The sequence below is a fragment of the Passer domesticus genome, chromosome 2, assembly GCF_036417665.1.
Source record: "Passer domesticus isolate bPasDom1 chromosome 2, bPasDom1.hap1, whole genome shotgun sequence".
Lineage (NCBI taxonomy): Eukaryota > Metazoa > Chordata > Aves > Passeriformes > Passeridae > Passer > Passer domesticus.
Window position 1 is genome coordinate 9,564,940 of NC_087475.1, and position 20,737 is coordinate 9,585,676.

General features: G+C 35.9%; 1 protein-coding gene across 7 annotated transcripts in view; it reads left to right on the top strand.

Moving 5' to 3' along the window:
• Window positions 1-20,737, top strand: part of CFAP47 (cilia and flagella associated protein 47) — a 260,862-nt gene that overhangs the window by 171,071 nt on the left and 69,054 nt on the right. For all 7 annotated transcript variants that reach the window (XR_010355419.1, XM_064407367.1, XM_064407368.1 and 4 more), the window contains exons 52-54: window positions 7,546-7,721; window positions 9,941-10,048; window positions 13,618-13,729. Coding sequence is in view for 6 of the 7 variants with exons in the window: in XM_064407367.1 (XP_064263437.1) it covers window positions 7,546-7,721; window positions 9,941-10,048; window positions 13,618-13,729 (396 nt within the window). In the remaining variant the exon portion in view is untranslated. The remainder of the gene's footprint in view (window positions 1-7,545; window positions 7,722-9,940; window positions 10,049-13,617; window positions 13,730-20,737) is intronic.

Here is a 20,737-nt window from a genome sequence, read left to right on the forward strand (position 1 = left end):
ATATTATAACACTGTCTGGCTCCTGAGACTGCAGAGATATGCTAAAAATAAAAGTTGGATTTAAAAAACCCAAGTGTCTAGAATCTAGTAGAGAAAGATTTTATCAGAGGAATTCTAATTCTAGAAAATTCAGGAGAAAAAGTTTTTCTCAGCAGAAACCCTGACAATTTCAGCTTTCTATTAAAATTATCTCTACCTCTACGTGTTTTGTCCCAGTGATAATTTATAGTATCGGTCTTTTAAATTGTGAAGAAATGCTTCCTTAAAAATCTATTTTTAGACCTACAGAATGAGAGTCACAGTAGGTACAAGATCTAAGACAGTTAAATTAATTCGCATTTGGCCTCCACTGATTGATTAACTTGATGGTAGGTGGTGTAGCTGAGATATAAATTACCTCATTAGTATGGTTATAAAAATTCAATAAAATTAGATATTATTGGAGTTAGTTACTACTTTTAAAGTAAAGAAGTACTTTTAGTTAGCTCATAAGAGCATAGGCTATGAATAGAGGCACACCAGTAGATATATAGTAGATAGTAGATTATTTTCTTCCACATTTTTCAGGAGTCTTTAAAGTTGGTGGAAATAGTGCAATAGTTAGTCCTAATGCTATTCTAGCTTTTGGGTTCTGATAGGTGGTTGTAAATTTATTTTTACCAGGTATTTCTGTAAGTCTTTGAAGCACTGGAACATGGGCAGTGCTGGTCATTGCCTTTTCGTGGTCAGTTCTGAGCAAGCTGATATTCAGCATTTCACTGATACAGACTTCATCATGTTTGTAGTTTCATGTCAGAGATTTCTAACCTTATCACATCAAATTTTCAACCCAGGACAGTTGGAGCTAAATATTAATCCAGTATTAAACTAATAGACTGATTAAATTAGATTAAAGTTAATTCCTGGAAGCAATTCTGTGGTTTCAGTTACTGACTTTATAAATATGCAGAAATCATCAGCACTCACCAAGTCTTCCAAAGTATGTTCTAGTCTATTGGATTTGTGAAATTATGGCATTATTGTGACTTTATGTAGCACTTGAAAACAAATCAGTGAGACCACCAGAAAATAATTACAGCTAGGTGTTGTAGCATTATATGGGCAGATACAATTAGTTCAGGAGCTAAACCTTGAAGTGCTGTACACAGTAGAGTCCAGGGATAATAGTGCAGTTCTGTGGTAAATAAGGGACACAGATTTACTTAAACATTTAACCTGAACTACATTCAAAAAGATCTCTGAGAGGAAGATTTAGTGTAGATCAGAGAGAAATGCTTGAAAAAGACAGGTTTTGCAAACTGTCTACCTGATATATTAGAAGATATTTGGAGTTTGAAAGTATCCTAAATTTTGCATCTCCTTAACTTCCCTGAAAGGAAGGGTCACAAATTCTGATTTTCACTATTTTCACGCTGATTTTGGACAGGTATATCAGTGTGATGGCATGCTTGCAAAAGAGGTTGCATATTACAACTCCATGAGACATAACTGACTTTGAAAATGAAGTAGTCAGTAATATCTCTCTTGACTTCATTATCTAAGAACAGTACATTTCTCACTTGGAAATGTTGCACTTTCTAGTGATTTTTATTGAGTGATACTGACCTTAATTATTTTGTTCTGCTGTTGTGGATATGACAGTCTGAAGGAGAAAGGACAATCTGGAAAAAAAAAAAGAGAAATGTCTGTTTTCGAGAGATGCAGCCTGGATTTACATCACACAAAATAGTCCTATCACCCAAGGAATGTAAATACATCTATTGATTTGATTCAAACTGTTTCTATCATTGGCACTTCATACATTGTGTGCATGCATCTGCACAGCAAAGTGACCCATAAAAGTGATGAATAGAGGCTGTATTGAAATCTGTCACTTGCTGAGTCATGCTTTCATAAATTGTTGATGACAAAGTAGGTGTAAATGATTGTCCTGTAAAATCCTCTGAAGATTAATTTGGTCCTTTGTTACATTAATTCAGTGTCAGATATCAGAAGCAGCCCATCTTTCTGCAGTCCAGAATGCCAAACGTGTCCTTGGCTGCATCAACAGCAGCATGTGCAGCAGGTGAGGGAGGGGGTTCTGTTCCTCTGCTCTGTTCTGGTGAGACCCCACCTGCAGGGCTGAGTCCAGCTCTGGGGTCCCCAGCACAGGAAGGACAGGGACCTCTGGGGAAAAGCTCAGAGGAGGCCACCAGGATGATTAAAGGGATCATCTCTCCTAGGAGGGAAGGATGAGAGAATTGGGATTGTTCAGCCTGGAGAAGAGAAGGCTTTGGAGTGACCTAATTGTGATCTTCCAGTGCCTGAAGGGAGCCTCCAGGAAAGACAGAGGGAAACTTTCTGCAAGAGCATGCAGTGACAGGACAAGGGAGAATGGCCTCAAACTGACAGAGAGTAGATTTAGATTGGATTTTAGGAGAAGTTTCTTACTGTGGGGGTGGTGAGGCCCTGGCACAGATTCCCTGGAGAAGCTGTGGATGCCCATCTCTGGAAGTGTTCAAGGCCAGGATGGATGGAACTCTGAGCAATCTGTTCTAGTGGAAGGTGTCCCTGCCCGTGAAGTGAGATGATCTTTAAGGTCTCTTCCAACCCAAACAATTCTGTGATTCTGTGATGTCCTTCTCCATTGATTCTGCAAATGGAAAAGATTGACTTCTACATTTTTTTAGTAGGGCTGTCAAAACCAACTGAGCTTTGATAAGCCAGCTTAATATATGAGGTGATTTAGGCAACTGAGCTGATCACTGGAAGTGCCAATCTTCAGTATAGACATTGGCAACAATAGCTGTAATTGATAATTTTTTCTAACACTGAGAACACTGGGAAGGAAATCTTCCTCAGGATTTGGATCTCAGGAGTATGGGGAGTTACTGAGCTTCAGTCTCCATGGATGCAGAGGTGCCCTTGATTTCAAATTTTAAAAAGTATTCATTAAGACATGAACATAGTTATTACTTTCTCAGTTGGGGGAATTTGGGATGTTAATTTTACTTTGAGTCAGTCTGTATCCCCTTGTCAGGTATGCTTCTTATAATTATCTTAAAATAACACTTCGCTTAGCATTCAACTCATCTTTGATACAGCTTTTTCTGTCTGTCTTTACATGTAAATCCAAATATGTTCACATTATTTAGTTCATTAGTTTTCCTTTATGTGTATAAATTATTGCAATATCAGTTTGGTGTGGGTTGTGGTATCTTTGAGTGCAGCTGAGGACATCATAGATCGATTCAGTCATTAAATGTAATGTTTTTTCAGTCTATTCCTTTCCTTCCATTTCAGAAAAATAATTTTTGTAATCACCTCTTGCAAAACATTGTTTTCCCAGTTTGTTTGCTTGGTACAATATGTAGGCCCCATTAAGATTTTAACAGTGTTGTAATTTTTTGTCAGGGAACTTAGAATTATTGTAATAACTTATGAACTAATCATTGCTGTATTCTGTTCCAGGGCATTATTACTTAGGCACTAATGCACATTTCAGCTAAAAGAAATTAAATTCGGTGTGATTTTTGTATGTAAATTTATATGTAAATTTAAACCTGAAACTCACTGCCCTTTTAGCTTCTGATATTAAATGTTCTGTGCAAATTTTTCCTTTCTAGTTAATTTCCTGTACTGCAGTAAGACTGGATTCCTTGCTAAGCAGGTTTTACAAATATATAATTTGCTTAAGGTGTTTAGTTCTAAATTTCAAGTAGTTCAATCTGCTGTTATGATAGACTTCACTGCTGATGAACAGTTGGTGCCTTTTTGAGAGCTGCTATTTTATAAGCCAAAATATGCCAATTAAAATGGGAAAAAACAGTATCAAGAGAATAGCAATGCTGTGGTTCTCTAGCCTCATAACCCTACATGGAAAGGAGAAGATTATCTTGGACATTCATTTACATCTCAGAGAGGAAAAAAAAAGGCAAACCAAAAAAGGAGCTTAAGGAGATTGTACAGTGAGGGAGATAGTTCACTCCACAAAGATCTTCTCCTTTGACTTAGGAGTGAATAGGGAGCCTGAAGGACTCAGCCCCTCAGGACAGAGGAGGTCAGGAGTTCCACGTGAATGATGAGTGCCAGAAAGGCCCAGCTGAGTGTGGATGTGCTTGTCTGGGTTGGGAGTGTGTGTGGAAAAGGGCAATGAGGTGTGACTTGGGGACACTTTGCATCAACCACTTCAAGAGCCAGAACTGATTTCAAGAAGTAGTGTGACCAAACTGGGCTGAGCCCTGTTGGACATGGTCCTGAAAGTGTTATCAAGTGCTGCTGCTCAACTCACTGGAGCAGCTCCCTCTTTTGTTCCAAGAAACAGAAATGAGTTAATAATGAGAATACAGCAGGAGTCTCTAACTCCTGCTACTGACATGTAGACACTGACGGGGATGTTGAAAGCTCTGGTCATTTTGAGCCTATGGAAGAGAGAAGCCATGATCAGTTTTTTCATCAATATTGCCACCATTCCAAATTCAGTCCTTGTGTAAGCAACATTCCTGCTTGTCAGGTGCAGCACAAAGAAGGAAGGTACTTGTTACTTGCCCATCTAGAAGAACCATAGTTTGGACAAGAACCTACAAAGGAAGAATTTCTGCTGAATTACCTCACCAGGCCTATAAAAATAACTTTTTTTGCTGTTTACTCAACTTGAAAATTTGCTTTTATAGCCACAGCCTGGCAAACTCAGGAGCAAATACAAATGCTTTCACCTCAAGGTCTATGGATTGAAAAAGCTTCAGACAATGTGGAATGAATGCCACCTCCTTAATGAAATTGGATTTTAATTTAAAACAATTCTTCTAAAGAATAAGAATTGTAGTCAGTCTCCTAGACACTTTGGCCAGGCAGGGCTTTTATTGACACCTGCCGATGGTGAGAATGGGATTATTACTGAAGATGGAACACAGAGAATTGTTATGCAAATTAATTGTAGAATGTGTCCATCTCCCTGAAAATTACCCTGTTGAACTTAGAAGGGGATTAGTTGATAGCTCAGTGCCGTGTACACATTAATAAAAGTAAAATTGCATATTATGGACTTAAATAAATTAGATTCAGTTGCTCAAAGAAGGAAATAGAGAAAGGAATTATGAGAAAATCTTTGGCAAAAAATGTGTCAGGAAAATATTTCACCAAACAAGTATAATATCACAAATGATCAATTGATGATGGTGAGCATAGTTTGAAACAAGAGTCTGGTTTACAAAGTATCAAACCTATTCATAGACTTAGGCTATTAATGTAGGATTGAGTATTAGAAGTCCATTATTTTTTCAATTTCCATAGAGAATAAATGTTTTCTCATATTTACATTTCATTTTATTTAATTTTAACTCTGGTGAGATTATTTTAAATAACCTGCACTGGACAAGAAGTGGGTAATTGGAAGTTCTAAAGGAATAATAGCATGACATATTGCACAAAAGGGGCTCTATTTTGGTGACTGGCAGCTTTGATATAAGAAATGTTTGAGGAAAGAGAATAATTTCCTTCTTTTCTCAACTTTTACATTTCTCCTCCGTCAAAATGTTTATAAAATACTCAGCACTGAAATGTGGAACTAAATTAATGACTATAAATGTGTTTGGAAATTGCCTGTGATATTCCTCTTCCACATTATGTCTGATAAAATGGCACTTTCAAGAAAAATAATACTCTTAGCAATTGCATGGGCATTTTGTTATTTATCCTAGTTTAAGGCCTAGAAATGTTAAAAAAACCCTATGTATATACTGCTGATAAATATACATCTACTCTTATTACCATCTATGAAGTAGCAGATCATTGAAATGTGTATGGCAATTCTAGGCAAATTTCCTGGGAAATTCCAAGGAAATACATAATCTTAAGCATTAATTTTATACTGGCAAGAGAAAATTGTTTTATGATGATACTGGCAATGTAAAATTTCCTTTGTGTACAAGATTAAACAGATTTCTTTCATAGTTGCTGCTTTTTTCCTAAATCTGCTGTCCCATATTTCCTTTTTACAGTAAAAGTATTTCTTCAACACAGCATGTAGATGTTTTACTATAAAATTGTTATGAAGCCTTTGGCAATAAAATGGTAGATAGATTTAGAAACTTGTTTACACCAGTAAAAACTATTAATCTGAGCTTTAAAATATTTTATGGCAAATTTAAATCCCATTTTACTGATGCAAGGCACTTAAATGATTTAAATTGTTGGTATAATCTTGCCATCTGTAGAACATTAAATGTGTTTTATGTATATTCCAGTATCATTGTCTATAAATGGAAATGTATAGAAATGTACCAAATCATAGGCAGGCAGAAATCAGTGGGAGGCAGCTCTGTGTGGGGTCATAAAAGTATTTCATATTCACTTTTAGTGTGTTATTAATTTTAATAGGCATTTTATATTTTTCTCCTTTCATATTGCCACTTGAATTATTTACTTTTAAAAAAAAACTATATGGAATAATTTTTCTGTGAGAAACAAATCACTATATGTTAAAAAAAGCCAAACCGACATGGATTTTGAAATAAACTGCTTGGTTAGAGCAAAGAAAAGAGACCAAATAAGAGTAGACTCAAATACAGGTACAGAGAAATAAACACATATTTTTATTTTTGGATGTTGTGTCTTTTCTGTGGATGAATATATAAAAATAGAACATGTGTATTTTAAACTGCAGGTATGCCTCCTGGATTATCACAGTGTGCTGCCTTCATAAGTAAATTCCTTCTGGTCTATCCAAAGTGCTTCGTTTCATGAAGTGTATTGATATTGATACACATAGGGCACACAGGATGAATTTACACCATTTCTAACTTACAGCAAAGCGAACTCTGCTGGAATGTGGGAGCAGTACAGAGTGAGCTGTCTCTGCCCAGTTCCTGCTCATCCTAAAGGTGCTCCATGTCTGAAATATGCAGATTTATCTAAAGAGGCCATATTTTGGCTCTGTCTTATTACAGTAACTGGAGTTTTTAATGCATTTTTAATTGTATCAATGTTTTCCAGGTGGTCATAGAAAGATGTTCCTTCCCTTGGACTTTAAACAAAGATACAGAGATCACTAGTGAGGGAAATGGACTAAAGGAATAAGAGAGGGAACATTTATTGTGGTGGTGGTGTTTTAATGTCAAGTATTATGATGTAACTTATGAATTAAGGGACCAAATCCAACAGAATTCAGCCTAATCATTTGCCAGTTTGCAAAGTGGATATTTCCAATTGTCAGTGCTTGGCCATTGGGAGACACCTTGGAGATTTTACCTGCTTTGGATTACAGCAGATGGGCTTGAAAGGTGTATTTTGGCAAGCCTTGGACATATCTTGGAAGGTGAAGTGGGCTGTTAGAATGCAGACTAGCCAGGAACATTTTAACTTCTCCGTATTTATGGAATTAAAGAATTTACAAATTGAAGGTTGCTGCAGCTTGGCATTTTCTAGGTTAGTTCACATATCAAACAAAGTTGCAGCCTGTGTTTGCATAAGTGTAAAGAATAAGTTACACTTTTTTGAGAAATATCTTTTAAGTGTAATTGCTCATAATTAATTTTGTGATTTTGGGTTTTTAAAAATTCTTTCTAGGATACTGTTGGAATTAATATTCCCATCACTAATCCTACTGATAAAGTTCTCAACATGAGTGTGCTGCTGGACCATCCATCCCTATTTGGAGAAAAATCTTTCACTGTCAATCCCAAACAAACATTTTCATATCACCTACAGTTTTCTGCAGCTGCTCTTGGCTCTTTTGCTGGAAGGTATGTTGTAATTGTGGCTGTTTAACTTATAAATGAACTACTTTCATTGAAACCTAAGTCTCTTGATGAAAATATTGCCCTACAAAGTCCCACAAAAGTTAATAAATGGGATTAAGAAAATTTTAAATGTATTGTGTCCCTAACAGTAGTTTTCCTCTCAGGGGAAAAGCATTATTGACAGGCCATAGAATAACTCTTGCTACTCTAGTTCACTACAATTTAGTGAACAATGTTTTAGAAACTTACTTAATATTAAAAGCACCCCTTGAAAACTTCTAAATAGTTTTTTAAATGTTTAAGTTCTGCAAATGGAATAGAACAATTTCATTTTCTTCTGAGAAGAAATGAAATTGTAAAAACAAACTAAAGCAGGTAGAGAACCCTTTAACTGTCTTAAATCCATTTACCTTCATGATCTTATGTTACTTAACCATGATTCACTAAATGAGTATGGAGAGGTTTTAAATTAAATTTTTTTCATTATGTTGGAAATCTCAGTGAAAACCTGCAGGTACGATAATTGGCAATAAAAAGACAGATGACCTCTTGGTCATAGTTTCAACTAAAACAGTTCAGCAAGTAATTGAAGAGCGTAGAATTGCAAAGCTTACTTTCCTGGAATTTGGTTACCAAAGCAGTCTAAAAGCTGATTGAAAAACAAATCCCTGTTTTTCAGTTATCTCAACTGACTGGCAAAAATATGGGGATGGGGTGGAGGGTGGAGTGGTGATTTAAGAGGAGGGCAGAGACATCTGACCAATTTTGAAATAATATTTACAAAGTCAAAATCCATTCAGAGATTTATTCAATTTGCTTGTATTGATTTTTCCAAAGACCAGAATAATGTCAGGTATCATTGAGTGATACAGATTCAAATAATACTGTTTTATAAAAATGAGTGCTATTATAACTCTAGAAAGTATGTTTTTATTGTAGAAATTATGCTATCTTAAATTGAAAATAAGAATAGAGCTCTTTTTTTTTTTTTTTTAAATACCAGATAATATTTCTGGTATTTTTCAAGTGCAGATTTTCCAGATAATAAGAGAAAGGGTTGTTTTAACAGGACAAAATTTTGGGCTCAGCTCTAGTGGGCTGGGGTTTAGGAGATATATGCAGAGGTGAAATAAAGCACATGTAGACATTCTCCAAATGGTTTTGCAGATTTGTTCCAGAAGTGTGTAATAGCTCTTTCAAATTGCAGTAGCTCCCACAGACTGCAGTTAGAGCTGGACAGGGCTACTTGCACATTACATCCACACTATTAACTTCTTTTTCTGAAGCCATGGTCTGTTTCCTTTGCTATGTTAGCAGCTGGGAAGAACTGTTGGAAAAAGGGATTGTGGCAGGTGTATCTTTTCAAATGGTTGATTCTTTCCTAGAGCTGTTTTACGCTCACTTTAAAAGCTCTGTTAGCACAGGGGATGGTCTGGAACCATAAAGTCATGGAATAGACATAGTTATCTATAATTTAGAAAAAGAACTCATCCTTAGAGGGTCATGGGTTTGTACAGTGCATTTCTTCTAATTTCTATATGCTTCCAGTGCTTTGGTTTATTCAGCTACTAAAAAATCCTCAAGAAATAGAAAATAAATTCTGCAGTAGGAAAGGACTGTATTAGAATGTCTGTAACTGAAATATATTGCTGTAGATATCTCACCTAGGAGGACACAATTTTCAGTCATGACAATGCTCGATTGTGTATCAAAACAATATATTGACTATTCCTTGAAGTGTATCTCTTTGCCATGTTCATAGGAATGTGTCTATATCTATTTCTCACTTTATCACTAGATTTGAAAAAAATTTCCTTTTTAAAATTAGTGTTTAGCATTCCTGTTACTTTGCCCTTCAAAATGACTAAAAAGAAAATACTGTGATATTGAAATGAAATTAAAGCTTACTTTTATAAGCTGAACTATGTTTGGATTGTTTTTTGATAAAAGCAAGCTAGCAAACAAACTACAAGCAACAAATGAATTTTATTGGTAGAATTTAAGAAAGATGAAGAGATTTTGTTGCATCAGTAATTCTAAATAGTATTACACTTGGCCTGAATTCAAATGCCAGCGAGAAGTGTTAGAAGAAAAATATGATCTAATTAAAGGAGTCATTGTGTTGAACTCATTAGGTTTCTCCTGAATTTTAATCTGTTTGGGGTTTTTTAGTGATTTGAAAAAAAGCATTTGTCATGTTAAGCTCGTGTATCTGTTTTTAGTGTCATGTTCCGGTCAGATGTGATTGGAGAATTTTGGTATTCCCTGAAGTTCAATGTAGAGAAGCCATCGCCAACCGGGCTGCCTGATATAGGATGTGAGCTTGGAAAGTGAGTAGTTCATGGTGCTGGACTGGGTCTCTGCTTTTAGGTATCATGGAAAACATATGAAGAGTTTAAAGTCAGAATAGTGCCCGTTGTCTGCAAAGAGATTGCAGAATATTTTTTAAGATATATTTGCAGGTAGGTGAAATACTCCCTACAGAAAAATAATTGAAATGAAATTACAGACTCTATGTAAACTTCCTTTGAATTCTTTTTGTAGAAATCATACTGCAGAATGTAAGTACCCAAATCCATTGTACAGAGCTCTGTACGTTTGCTTTATTTTCTGTTTCTTTCCTTCTCTCTGAACTAGGAATTTACTGACAATCCTGCTTTATAAATGCTTGTATACCAGTTGGAAGTATCTTTTAATCTCTTAAGAAATGGCAAAATAATGCAACTTCTGTCCTGCAGGTCCTGGGGCTAGACAGAGTTGAAACACTGCAAGTGTTAAGAAAATGAATGCCTTAGGAAAATTAACCCAATTATTACCATTCTTCAACAAAATTTCAATGTGTATTTTGACGAATAATGTTCAGTTCAGTTCTGACTTTCAAGACATAAACTAAAACTTTGAGGATAAGACTTTGAAGAATGTCAAAATTTCATTCATGTTTTTCCACATGTTACCTCCACTTCCTAATAGTTTCTGTGGACACACTGCTCTTCTGCATGCTAAATTCCATTTACTTTGTTCTATCTTTGACTAAATCTGTAGTTAACATACATTAAATAATCAGCAGAAATGTTAGAGAGCACAACATAAAATTTTACCTGATTAGTTTTTTGTGAGTGAATATATTCTGCTATTCAAATATGATGCACAGACTGGAAATAACTGACAATGCCTTTCTTGTTAGGTTCTAAAGAAAAAGAGTTGTGCTATTTCCTGGCTTTTACTTTAAAATTCTGGGCTGACTGGAGTAAAAACCATAATTATTCTCTACTATGTAGGCTCTTGCTATTAGAAGTCAGGAATTACTTAAAACCTTTTTATTCAGTCTTTCTGGCACTCATAATTTTCTCTGACATGCACTGCCTGGAAACTACATGCACAAATGGTCTAGTGGAAAATGGCAAGTCATCCTTTCCTACTGCAGGTAAAATGGATGTGGGGAAAAGATTAGCTCCATTAACTATAACTCTTCTTGTCAAAACTCTTATCTAAAACTCCTCAAAGGCCATGCTTTATTTTTTCAAATCGGATTTCTTTTCCCTTTGCAAGTACCTGCATGCTGTAGTTCCTATGTATCTGTAAATATGTGGAGGAACACTGCATCCAGTTCTGGACAGTTTTGGGTTCCTCAGTACAAGAAAGACAAGGAGCTACTGGAGAGGGTCCAGTGGAGGCCACAGGATGAGGAAGGGTCTGGAGCATCTCTCTTAGGAGAGACTGTGAGAGCTGTGCCTCTTTAGTCTGGAGAGGAGAAGGCTGGGAGGGCATCTCATCAATACATATAAATAGCTCAAAGTGGGTGCCAGGAGGATGGTGCCACTCTCTTTTTGGTGGTGTCCAGCAGTGTCAGCATAATGTCATCAGCACTCTTCTTGAAGTGCAAAGTGTTGGACAATGGCAGTCAGTGATGGCATTGAGGTTACACTTCAGTTACTGGGAATTTCTCTGCCTCATGAAAAGTGAGACAGTCCAAGTAAATTTGCTGCATTAATGTATGTTCAATATGTAGAGGCAGTGCAGGTAGACATCTGGTATTGTCTAAGAAGAGTTTGGGAGTTTTTTGAATTAATATACTTCCTTGATATGTAACCAGAAGTGAGATCTGTTAACATCATCAAATGTTTGAAGTATTTCTGGTTGGTGAAGATTCATAGTTTTTTAACAGATTAACTTCCATTCTGCCACCTTGTCCTTGAATGTAGAAGAAGCTTTAGCATATGAATATAACAATAATGTTTTTCATTGTATCCTCACTGTATTCTTTTTTCTATTGATCTGAAAATTTAGGTATTTGTGTCCTTGAAAAATTACCTAGAATTGGATTAGGACCAAGCCCCCACTGATAACTTAGAGTCAATTTCTAACCAATTCTTGACAGATGAAAAAGAAAATTAACAATTTTTCCTTTAGTCCTTCTTCATATTCCCTAAAATTCTGGGGCTGTCACAGTCAGATCTGCTTTTTGTTTGTGTCAAGGTAGATTTAACACATCCCTTAGCATATGCCTCTAAGGAGGAAAACCTTCTCTCTATTATTTTTCATCTTTTCTTATCCATCCTGTTATGGGCTGCACAGTGGAGTCATTGAAGATGAGTAGGTTGAATGATGTTCACAGTGACTTGGAATTTACTGCCACATGCAGCAATTTTCCCAGCATACCCATGATAGCCAGTCTGTGTGGGGTGGCAGGATTCTGATGACTTGAAGAACCTCTGAAAGTCCAGTAATTCCTTACTGAAATTTCAGATATTCCAACCTAGTTTTTCCTTTGACAAAATATTAGATATGAAAGAGACCAGACCAAAAAAAACCAAACCAAAACAAAAACAAACAAAAAAGAATCCCCAAAAAAGAGTAGAGAGGGTAAATGTGAAAAATGAGAATTATCAACTGAGTCTGAAGTTCCTGTGTGAAAGTTTCCTAATATTCCTTTACTCTCAGGTTTTGAGATCTCACTGATGCAATGCTTTGACACTGTTAGAAACAAGTCTGGTCCTTGCTGCTGGGGATTTGTGTCACTGCATGGGTTGGAAGGAGTCCACCTGTGAACAGGTTTTAGGGTCTGAAGTTACAGTCATAAAGCTGGACTGAAATATCTGCTGAATGTTGCTTCCAGTATTTTCTTTTTCCTTACTCATTTAGCTATGATTAACAGACTAATTTTTTTTCCAGATGATAAATATGTGGAGCAATCTGGCAGTTGGCCTGCCACAGCTTTGACTAGAGGGAATATCCATTAGGAGATAAATTACAGCAAAACCAATATATGTATCTCATTTTTCAAACTTATTTACTGTTTTCACTTATTCACCTTGAACCCCTTCTCTGTGTCCCTTGGTATTACAACAAGAATGTGATTTATGGTTGTATAACCTCACCGAAAACAAAAAATGTAGTACTTTGACCAGAATAGAGGAAATTTTGTGAGTCTTATGAATTATTTTAAAAGTTTTCTCCATATTGAAAGTATCTCATAAATATTCTTTAAATGGAAAATAAAGAAGGGAAGTCTGTAAAATAGAGGGCCAGCTGATTTAAGCAATCAGCATACTCCAATCTTTGTTCTGGGAGGGTCACTATTCTCATTAGAAAATATAATCTACATATGGAACATAATGATTCTACAATTATGCTGTAATAAACAACACAACAAATGAACAAAATGAAACATTGAATGAATTAAGGATTTATTGTTATTAATATTGATTATTGATAATAATTTAAGTTACTAAATATGTTTCCACACTAGTGAGGAAATGCTAATGCAATAAAAATTATTATGTTTAAAATAAAAAAAAATCCAGAATTTCTCAGGAAAAAAACCCAACCTTTATGCATAATGACATATAATGGAAGGAGCTTTGTAATAAATCATTATTGTGTATATGATTTTTTCCAGATGGGTTTACGCATACATACCTCTTGCTAATCCTACTCATGAAACTCTGGCGCTACAAATAGATAACAGCGATCCCAGCCATTTTGCAGTTGAGGCTGACCCAAAGCAACCTGTAAGTAAGATTTCAGTGCTTTCACAAAAAAGATAGAAGACAAAACAAATTGAATTATGCATGGTACTCTGGGTTAAGAATATACAATATTTTATACATTTTAAGTACATGTTTTAGAGATTTTATAGCCTGAGGAAGAAAAGAATTAAACTTGAAAAGCAATTCAAGCTGAAGTACAGATGTTTTTTTCTTTCCTGGAATGCTTTGTGGAATGGTTTGAGCAGAACTGCAGTGTAGGTTGTAAATAATTCAGGAGATATTAGAAGGAGAAGTTGTAAACAAAGCAGCTGCATAGAAGCTTCATAAGTATCTAATAAACAACAGAATAACTAGGTAAATATTTAGGTTAGTAGATAAGCTATTAATGGAAGAATACAAGAATATCTAATATTATAAGCAACTTTCAAGGCATATGAATAATAATTTGATCAATATCGCTGCAAAGAAGCTTCAAGCAAATACCTAGAATAATTTTATTCCGAAAACTCACAGTTACCTTGAGAATGATGTCTCTTAACCCTCTTGTTATATACTCTACTTTTTCCTCCTCTATCACAGAAGCTCTTCCATCCTGCTGCCTAACATTCATGTCCTTTCTAGGAATAACTATGGTGTAGATTGGCTCAGCTTTTGTATGTTGAGATTTGCTAGAGTTCTAGGTGGTCAGGGTTCAGAAAAACATTTCTTATTGACCACAGAATACTAGTTAATATCACAGGCCCCATGAGCAATTCTTTGGGTGTTATTAAGGTAATTCTATAAAATATGTGACCTTTTCATGATGGGGAGGTGAGAAAAGGGAGGGCACATGCATGTAAACTCCACGTCTGAATGAGTGGCATTGAGTGCCTCCATCACAGCCTCTTAGGATATGAATTCAGAACTTTTAAGATTAAAAGAAATAGAAAAAAAAAAGAAATAAATGTGTGCTAGACAGGAAAGAAAAAGGTGCCTTTGGTGTCAGTGAAGACACCAAAGTTGGTTGGTCCCTTCCAAAGCAAACTATTTCACAACTTTATGATTCTATTCCTGCAATATGGTTTAAGAGTCAGAGAGAGAATAAAGGAATATTGTAATAAAATAAAGCTAAGAAGATACAAAAGACTGTATGGGGAAAATAGAGGAATGATACATAGTCATTATAGGTTCAGTTTTCAGAAACTGAACAGCTTTCAGCCTCAAATATAGCAGTACAGCCAGACCAAAGGTTCCTAAAAGAGATTTTTATGGCAACAGCTAAAGGAGATCAAAGTTCTTTACTCAGCTTTCCTATATATTGGTATTTAGGATTCCATTAAATTAAAAGTATAAAACATGAAGTTTTTTCTAGTCTGTCTTTTCTGTCATGCACAATAACACATCTTTATACACTATGTTAAACCTCGACAAGTGCTATTTCTAATTATTTAATGAATTGGTATTTGAATAGGAGCTTAGAAACATAATGGATGCAAACTATATTAATTGTCTGGTAGTATTATATGTGTATTATGTTTGGGTCATTGCCACAGAAGTGGGTTAGATTTAACTATAGTGAATTTTGGCTGCTGCAGATTGCATATTACCTTGTGCAGAAAATTAACAACAAGAAAAAAATCTTTATTCTCTCATAATTTATCATCAGAGATTCACACATCAACAATAGCTACATTACATTGTGTCGGAAAAGACAGATTCAACACTAACAGCAGTAATTTTCTCTCTCCTTTTTATTGTAATCGTCAGTCCTGTATATCATTATAGATTGAATTCAGAAATGTTCCTAGTTAATTGCAGTAGTTCTTTCAGTTACAGGATAACTTTGGGTGCTAAATGCAACTACTTAACATTTATTTCATGTAGCTGTCCCTTTTTGAACCTATTCTTCCATTAAAGACCCATGTTTGGAGAGGTTATGTTATTTCCTTCAGTTTTGGTGACAAAGTCAGGGAGTAGCATTTACATCACAGAATCAGCAGGACTTGTTTGGGGGCCATCAAATCCAACCCCCTTGGTGAAGCAGGTTCACCCAGAGGAGGTTGCACAGGATTGTGCCCAGGAGGTTTTGAATCTCCCCAGAGATGGTGACTCCAAGTCTTCCCTGGGCAGCCTGTTCCAGTGCTCAGTGACCCTCAGAGGAAAGAAGTTTTTCCTACAAATTGAGATGGAACTTCTGTCACTGGGCAACACTGGAAGGAGTTTGGCATTTGCCCTTAAGATACTTGTACACATTGATGAGGTCCTCTCTCAGTTTTCTCTTCCCTAGACTGAACAGGCCCAGCTCCCACTGTCTCTCCTCATCAGATATGCTCCACACCCCCAATCATGTTTGTGGCCTCTGCTGGACCCTCTCCAGTAATTCCTTGTCTTTCTTGGACTGGGGAGCCCAGAACTGGACACAGCACTCCACATGTTCTTACTTCTCCTGAGTATTTTGCATCCTAGGCTTAGAACCTCCCCACAACACTGCATTCAACTTCCAGATTACTGCTCATAAACATTGCTCCATGTTCCAGGCATTGGTTTATATTAATACTCATTTCCAAGCCTTCGCATGTGTGGAAAAAGTTTCCCATCTTAATCATTCAAGTTTGTGTTCTCTTTAAAGCAATAGCACCTTCTTCTCAGCAGAAAGATTAAAATTTGTGCAACAGAGAAGAACAAATTATTTGAACAATAGATTGAAGATGGGATTTTCCAATGAAGATACATTATATTTGAAGACAGTTAGTAGTCAGCTCAATAACTTTGATATTTCATGTAAATTTCCGTATTTGTTTTTATGTCATCTAAGATGCGGGACCTTTGAATGTACTGGGCTATTGATCAGAAAATGTCTCAAATCAATTTCTTCAGTCCCTGAGTTATGTTAAATAAACCAGATTCAAGTAATATCAAATAATTTTTTTTCTTCTCTTAAGATATTTGCCCAAAATTAATAACCAAAATTTTGACTAATATTTCAGAATTTTAAAAAATTCCAATATTATTATAATACTTCCATGTGTGTGGAAGTTTGTTTGTTCCAGTTGCAGTTTGGAACAAAGGGCATTACTGAAATATCATAAAGAATTATTTTCTGTAGATCTGATTCAACTTCAAGTATGGACATCATTAATAACATGCTTTCCTGAGCTCCGGTTGGATTAGGCTCAAGTATTCCTGAACTTCAGGGTGCACAATGAAGTCTAAATGAAATTCAAAGGCTTTAAATCCTTCATCAGCTTCATGTCAATTAGAAGCAGCTCTGTTACCCATTGTAAACTGATAAAAATGAGAAAAGACTGCATATCTTGCTGGTGACTTTGCAACTGTAGCCTAAGTCAGTTTAAATAGAATACACCATCTTGGATTTCTTTCAAAAATTTGATAAAAATTTAATAGAAGCTTTCAAGGATCCCCTTTAATGGGATTTGGATTTTCATCCAGTTTTTCCTTTTTTTTTTTTTAACAAGATGTACCTAATTTTTGTTTCATTTCTTGTCAGCCTTAAACTAACTTAATAACTTCAAAAATGCTGCCAGATTACCTAAAAACTGGAATGAAAGTGAATTTTCATAAGTTTACTGTAAAATTCCAACTTATTTTCCATTAGCATATTGGATATTAAGAGTGTCTGGGAAAAAAATCATTGGGATGTTGAGTTTTGTGTTTCTGTCCTGACTACAGCTTTCTTTGTCTTTAGCAGAAAAGGATTCAAGGTCAGCATTTAACAGCTGAAAATTTTCAATGATCAATAATGTGTCCCCCAATTTGCTACTTTTCCTCTATATAAATACATTGATGTATTTCCCATATATGTGTATTATATTACCATAGGCATATATTTATGATGTACAAAAAAAATCTTACAAACAGAATCATATCTATGGCCAAAAAGAAACATACTTTCACTGTAACTCTTCAGTTTGCTATTCTCCTGGCTAAAACTAGCCTAAACCTTTTCCATTAAGCTGTGTCCTTCCCTGATTGGCTTTGAAACACAATTTTTATTGAGGACAAATAACTTAATAGAAAAGGGCTGGCAGAGAGGAGTGCAATCTTTGTGTGCAAGCTTCAAGGATTTTCTTAATGACCACGAGTACTTGTTTTGTACAGAGTAGAGAACAAGCTTTTAGATTTAATGAAAATTTTCCCTCCTTTCTTCATTTTATAACAGGAATAATGTATTTGTAATTAACTTCAGACTCAGTTTCTGTATTTGAAATGTTATATCTGAGATCTTATAAAAAGCAATGATATAAATTCCTTTTCACATGATTATTGTGGAAGGCATTTGTTTATGTAAACAAAATGTAAGGCAGGAGATGTGTTAGCATCAGCATATTTAATTGCATGATTCTATGACCTCCTTAAAATATATTGTTTAGCATTATTTCTCAATTCTAGTTTTAGAAGTAATTTAATTTTTTTTTTAATTTCAGTAGAAAGTAGGTAGGGTTTTTTTGCCTAGCTTATTTCAAAACAAATTACTTTTTGGATTCACAGAACATCATACTGTAAAATTCAAAATTAATTTTTAAAACCAAATCTATAATGGAAAAATTAACAATATTTTTTGCTTTCAGAGCAGGCAGTCTGCTGGATTATCATAGCTCCATAGTTGATAGTTTTGATTCATTGTGGCAGTGCATTTTCTGAGTAATGATAATATGTCAAGTAATACTTATTGGAAATTGAATTCCTGTCTGTTTGCATCTCTGTGGAAGAGTTATTATTCTGAATAATGTGGATGTCTTACACTGAAATTACTCAAAATTTAAAAATCTTAGTGTTAATTTAATGATGTAGTCTTAGTCTATGCCATCCTGTCTTCACCTGTTTTTTTCATTTCATTAAAAAGTATTTGGGAGGGGGTGTTTTCTACTATGATTCTTTCTCCATTTATAGGTCTTCTTTTGATAAATGGGTCTGACTAGTAGGTAGGAACTGGACTGCAAATGAAAGTTTAATTAACTGTTATGACAGTAGTCTGATTAATTACTTTAAATCTTTCTCACCCAAAAAAGAAAATAACATTTCACTTTTGGTGTGTTAGTTGAGCACACCTGAGCTGTGTGTTCTGCACAACCTACCTCCCTTCTGCATGACCTACCTCCCACTGCCATCAGTAGGAATATCTGTTGTTAAAGACACACCAAAATGCCCGTCCCTCATTGAGCTGGTTCTGATGACTCAAGATTTTTAGCTTTTTATATATTTTCATATATTTGTGGCTTTGGAGACTGCTAATATATGGTTTCAGCTTCTAGTACTCTTCCTACCCTTCCCCCTATGTTTTAGAACAATAAGCTAACCTTCTAACACATTCCTGAAATACTGTTTAGTCTTATTTTCAAGAAGAGAACCTACAGCAAAGACAAAAAAATTGTTTTCCAACCAGAATCTGAGAAGACACAAGAAATGAGGTAAAGAAGCCCCTGGACTAATTCCAATTGTGCAGTACCTGGGGTAAAATTATCTAACCAACTGCTCTTCTAATTGGATAATATCTGATAACTATACTAATCAAATAACCTTATAAAAATTGTAGAACTACTGTATTATGTGTGCATATTGCCATATGGTGCACCCTAAAGGCTTTTTAATTAAAGATTTGCTTTTATATATTATAATTTTAACAGTGTTTGGAAGGATCTGTGTTTTATTCCAGGTAACTCTACCCTATAAATACACCCAGGGTATGACTGGCAAGACCAGGAACAGTGTGGCTCCTGCCTGGGCCCAGCTGTGGGATGGCAGGGAAAGCCATGGGGCAGTGAGGAAAAACAGCAAAGGCTTGGGTGATGGATGGGATTCATCCATCTCAACAGAGACTGCATGACATCAATGTCCCAAGACAATGCCCCTACGGAGGAGCCTGGGACAGGCCAGGCCTTGCCTTGTAGGGGGACAGTGACCTCAGATCCCCCAGCCTGGCTGAGCTGTCAATACATCAATCAATCAATCAATCAATCCATCCATGAGTCACGCATTGGGGGAATGTTGCTAACCCAGCCTATGTTTGGCAGAATTATCCATCAATCACACACTGGGGCAGTGCTAAGTGGATCTTGCCTGGATCAGCCAAGTGACTGGAAGGCCCACCTGGGGGCAGGCCAGTGGAGACCCTGGAGTTTAAAAGATGGTGTAGACATGGACAGTGCCTTCTTATGGAGTTTCTATGCAGTTATGCTGAGCACTAGGAGTTGGAAGTTTCATGTGTGTTTTATCAGTCCCAGCTGTTGTTGGGTGTTGCTTTGACCTTCATTTATTGCAAATTATATTCATTTTATGAAACATAGGTTAACTGCTCGTGATACCAATCAATTGCCTTTTTATCTCTTCTTATATGCAAATGTTATGTATACATATATAATATTAAAAGGCTAATACGTATTTTTTATTAAATAAATAGTCCTAGTAATTGTGTCTTCAGTGATTCTCACTGATCACACTCTAAATGCATTGGCATTTTTATTCTTCATAATTCAATTCATTTACTGCTTATCTGCTTCTCAAAAACAGATATTAATCCATTGTAGTCAGCTACTTTTGCCTATGCAATTGAGTCTCAAGTAGAATACTTGAGGTGAAGAGAAAACCTGCAACATTATTTACAGTGTTGGTTTTCAACATTATTTACAGTGTTGGTTTTCTAAAGGCAAGCAGAAAAGAGCAAAGCACTGGTTTATTAAAACCTGGCATGGTTTCCTTTCTCAGGCAGTTTGAGTCCGTGGGGGTCACTGTGATAACCCTTCGGTGCCATCAGACACTGCAGTGCTGTTGGAATGGTGTTGGAGAGCTGCTGCCCGTGTCCTTGGAGCAGTTCCAGCCCCAGCCTGGCACTGCTGGGCAGTGGATGTGCAGGGACTGCCACTGGCATTGTTTGCTGCAGTAACTCGCTGGCTGAGAGGGGGAAATGCATCTGGTGGAACACATTAATCACATACACATCAGCATTGTTGGTACAAAGCACAAAACAGAGACTCAAAAAAATTGATTTCATCTCCCTTACCCCTCCTTTCTTTTGCTTCTTTCTTGTGTTTG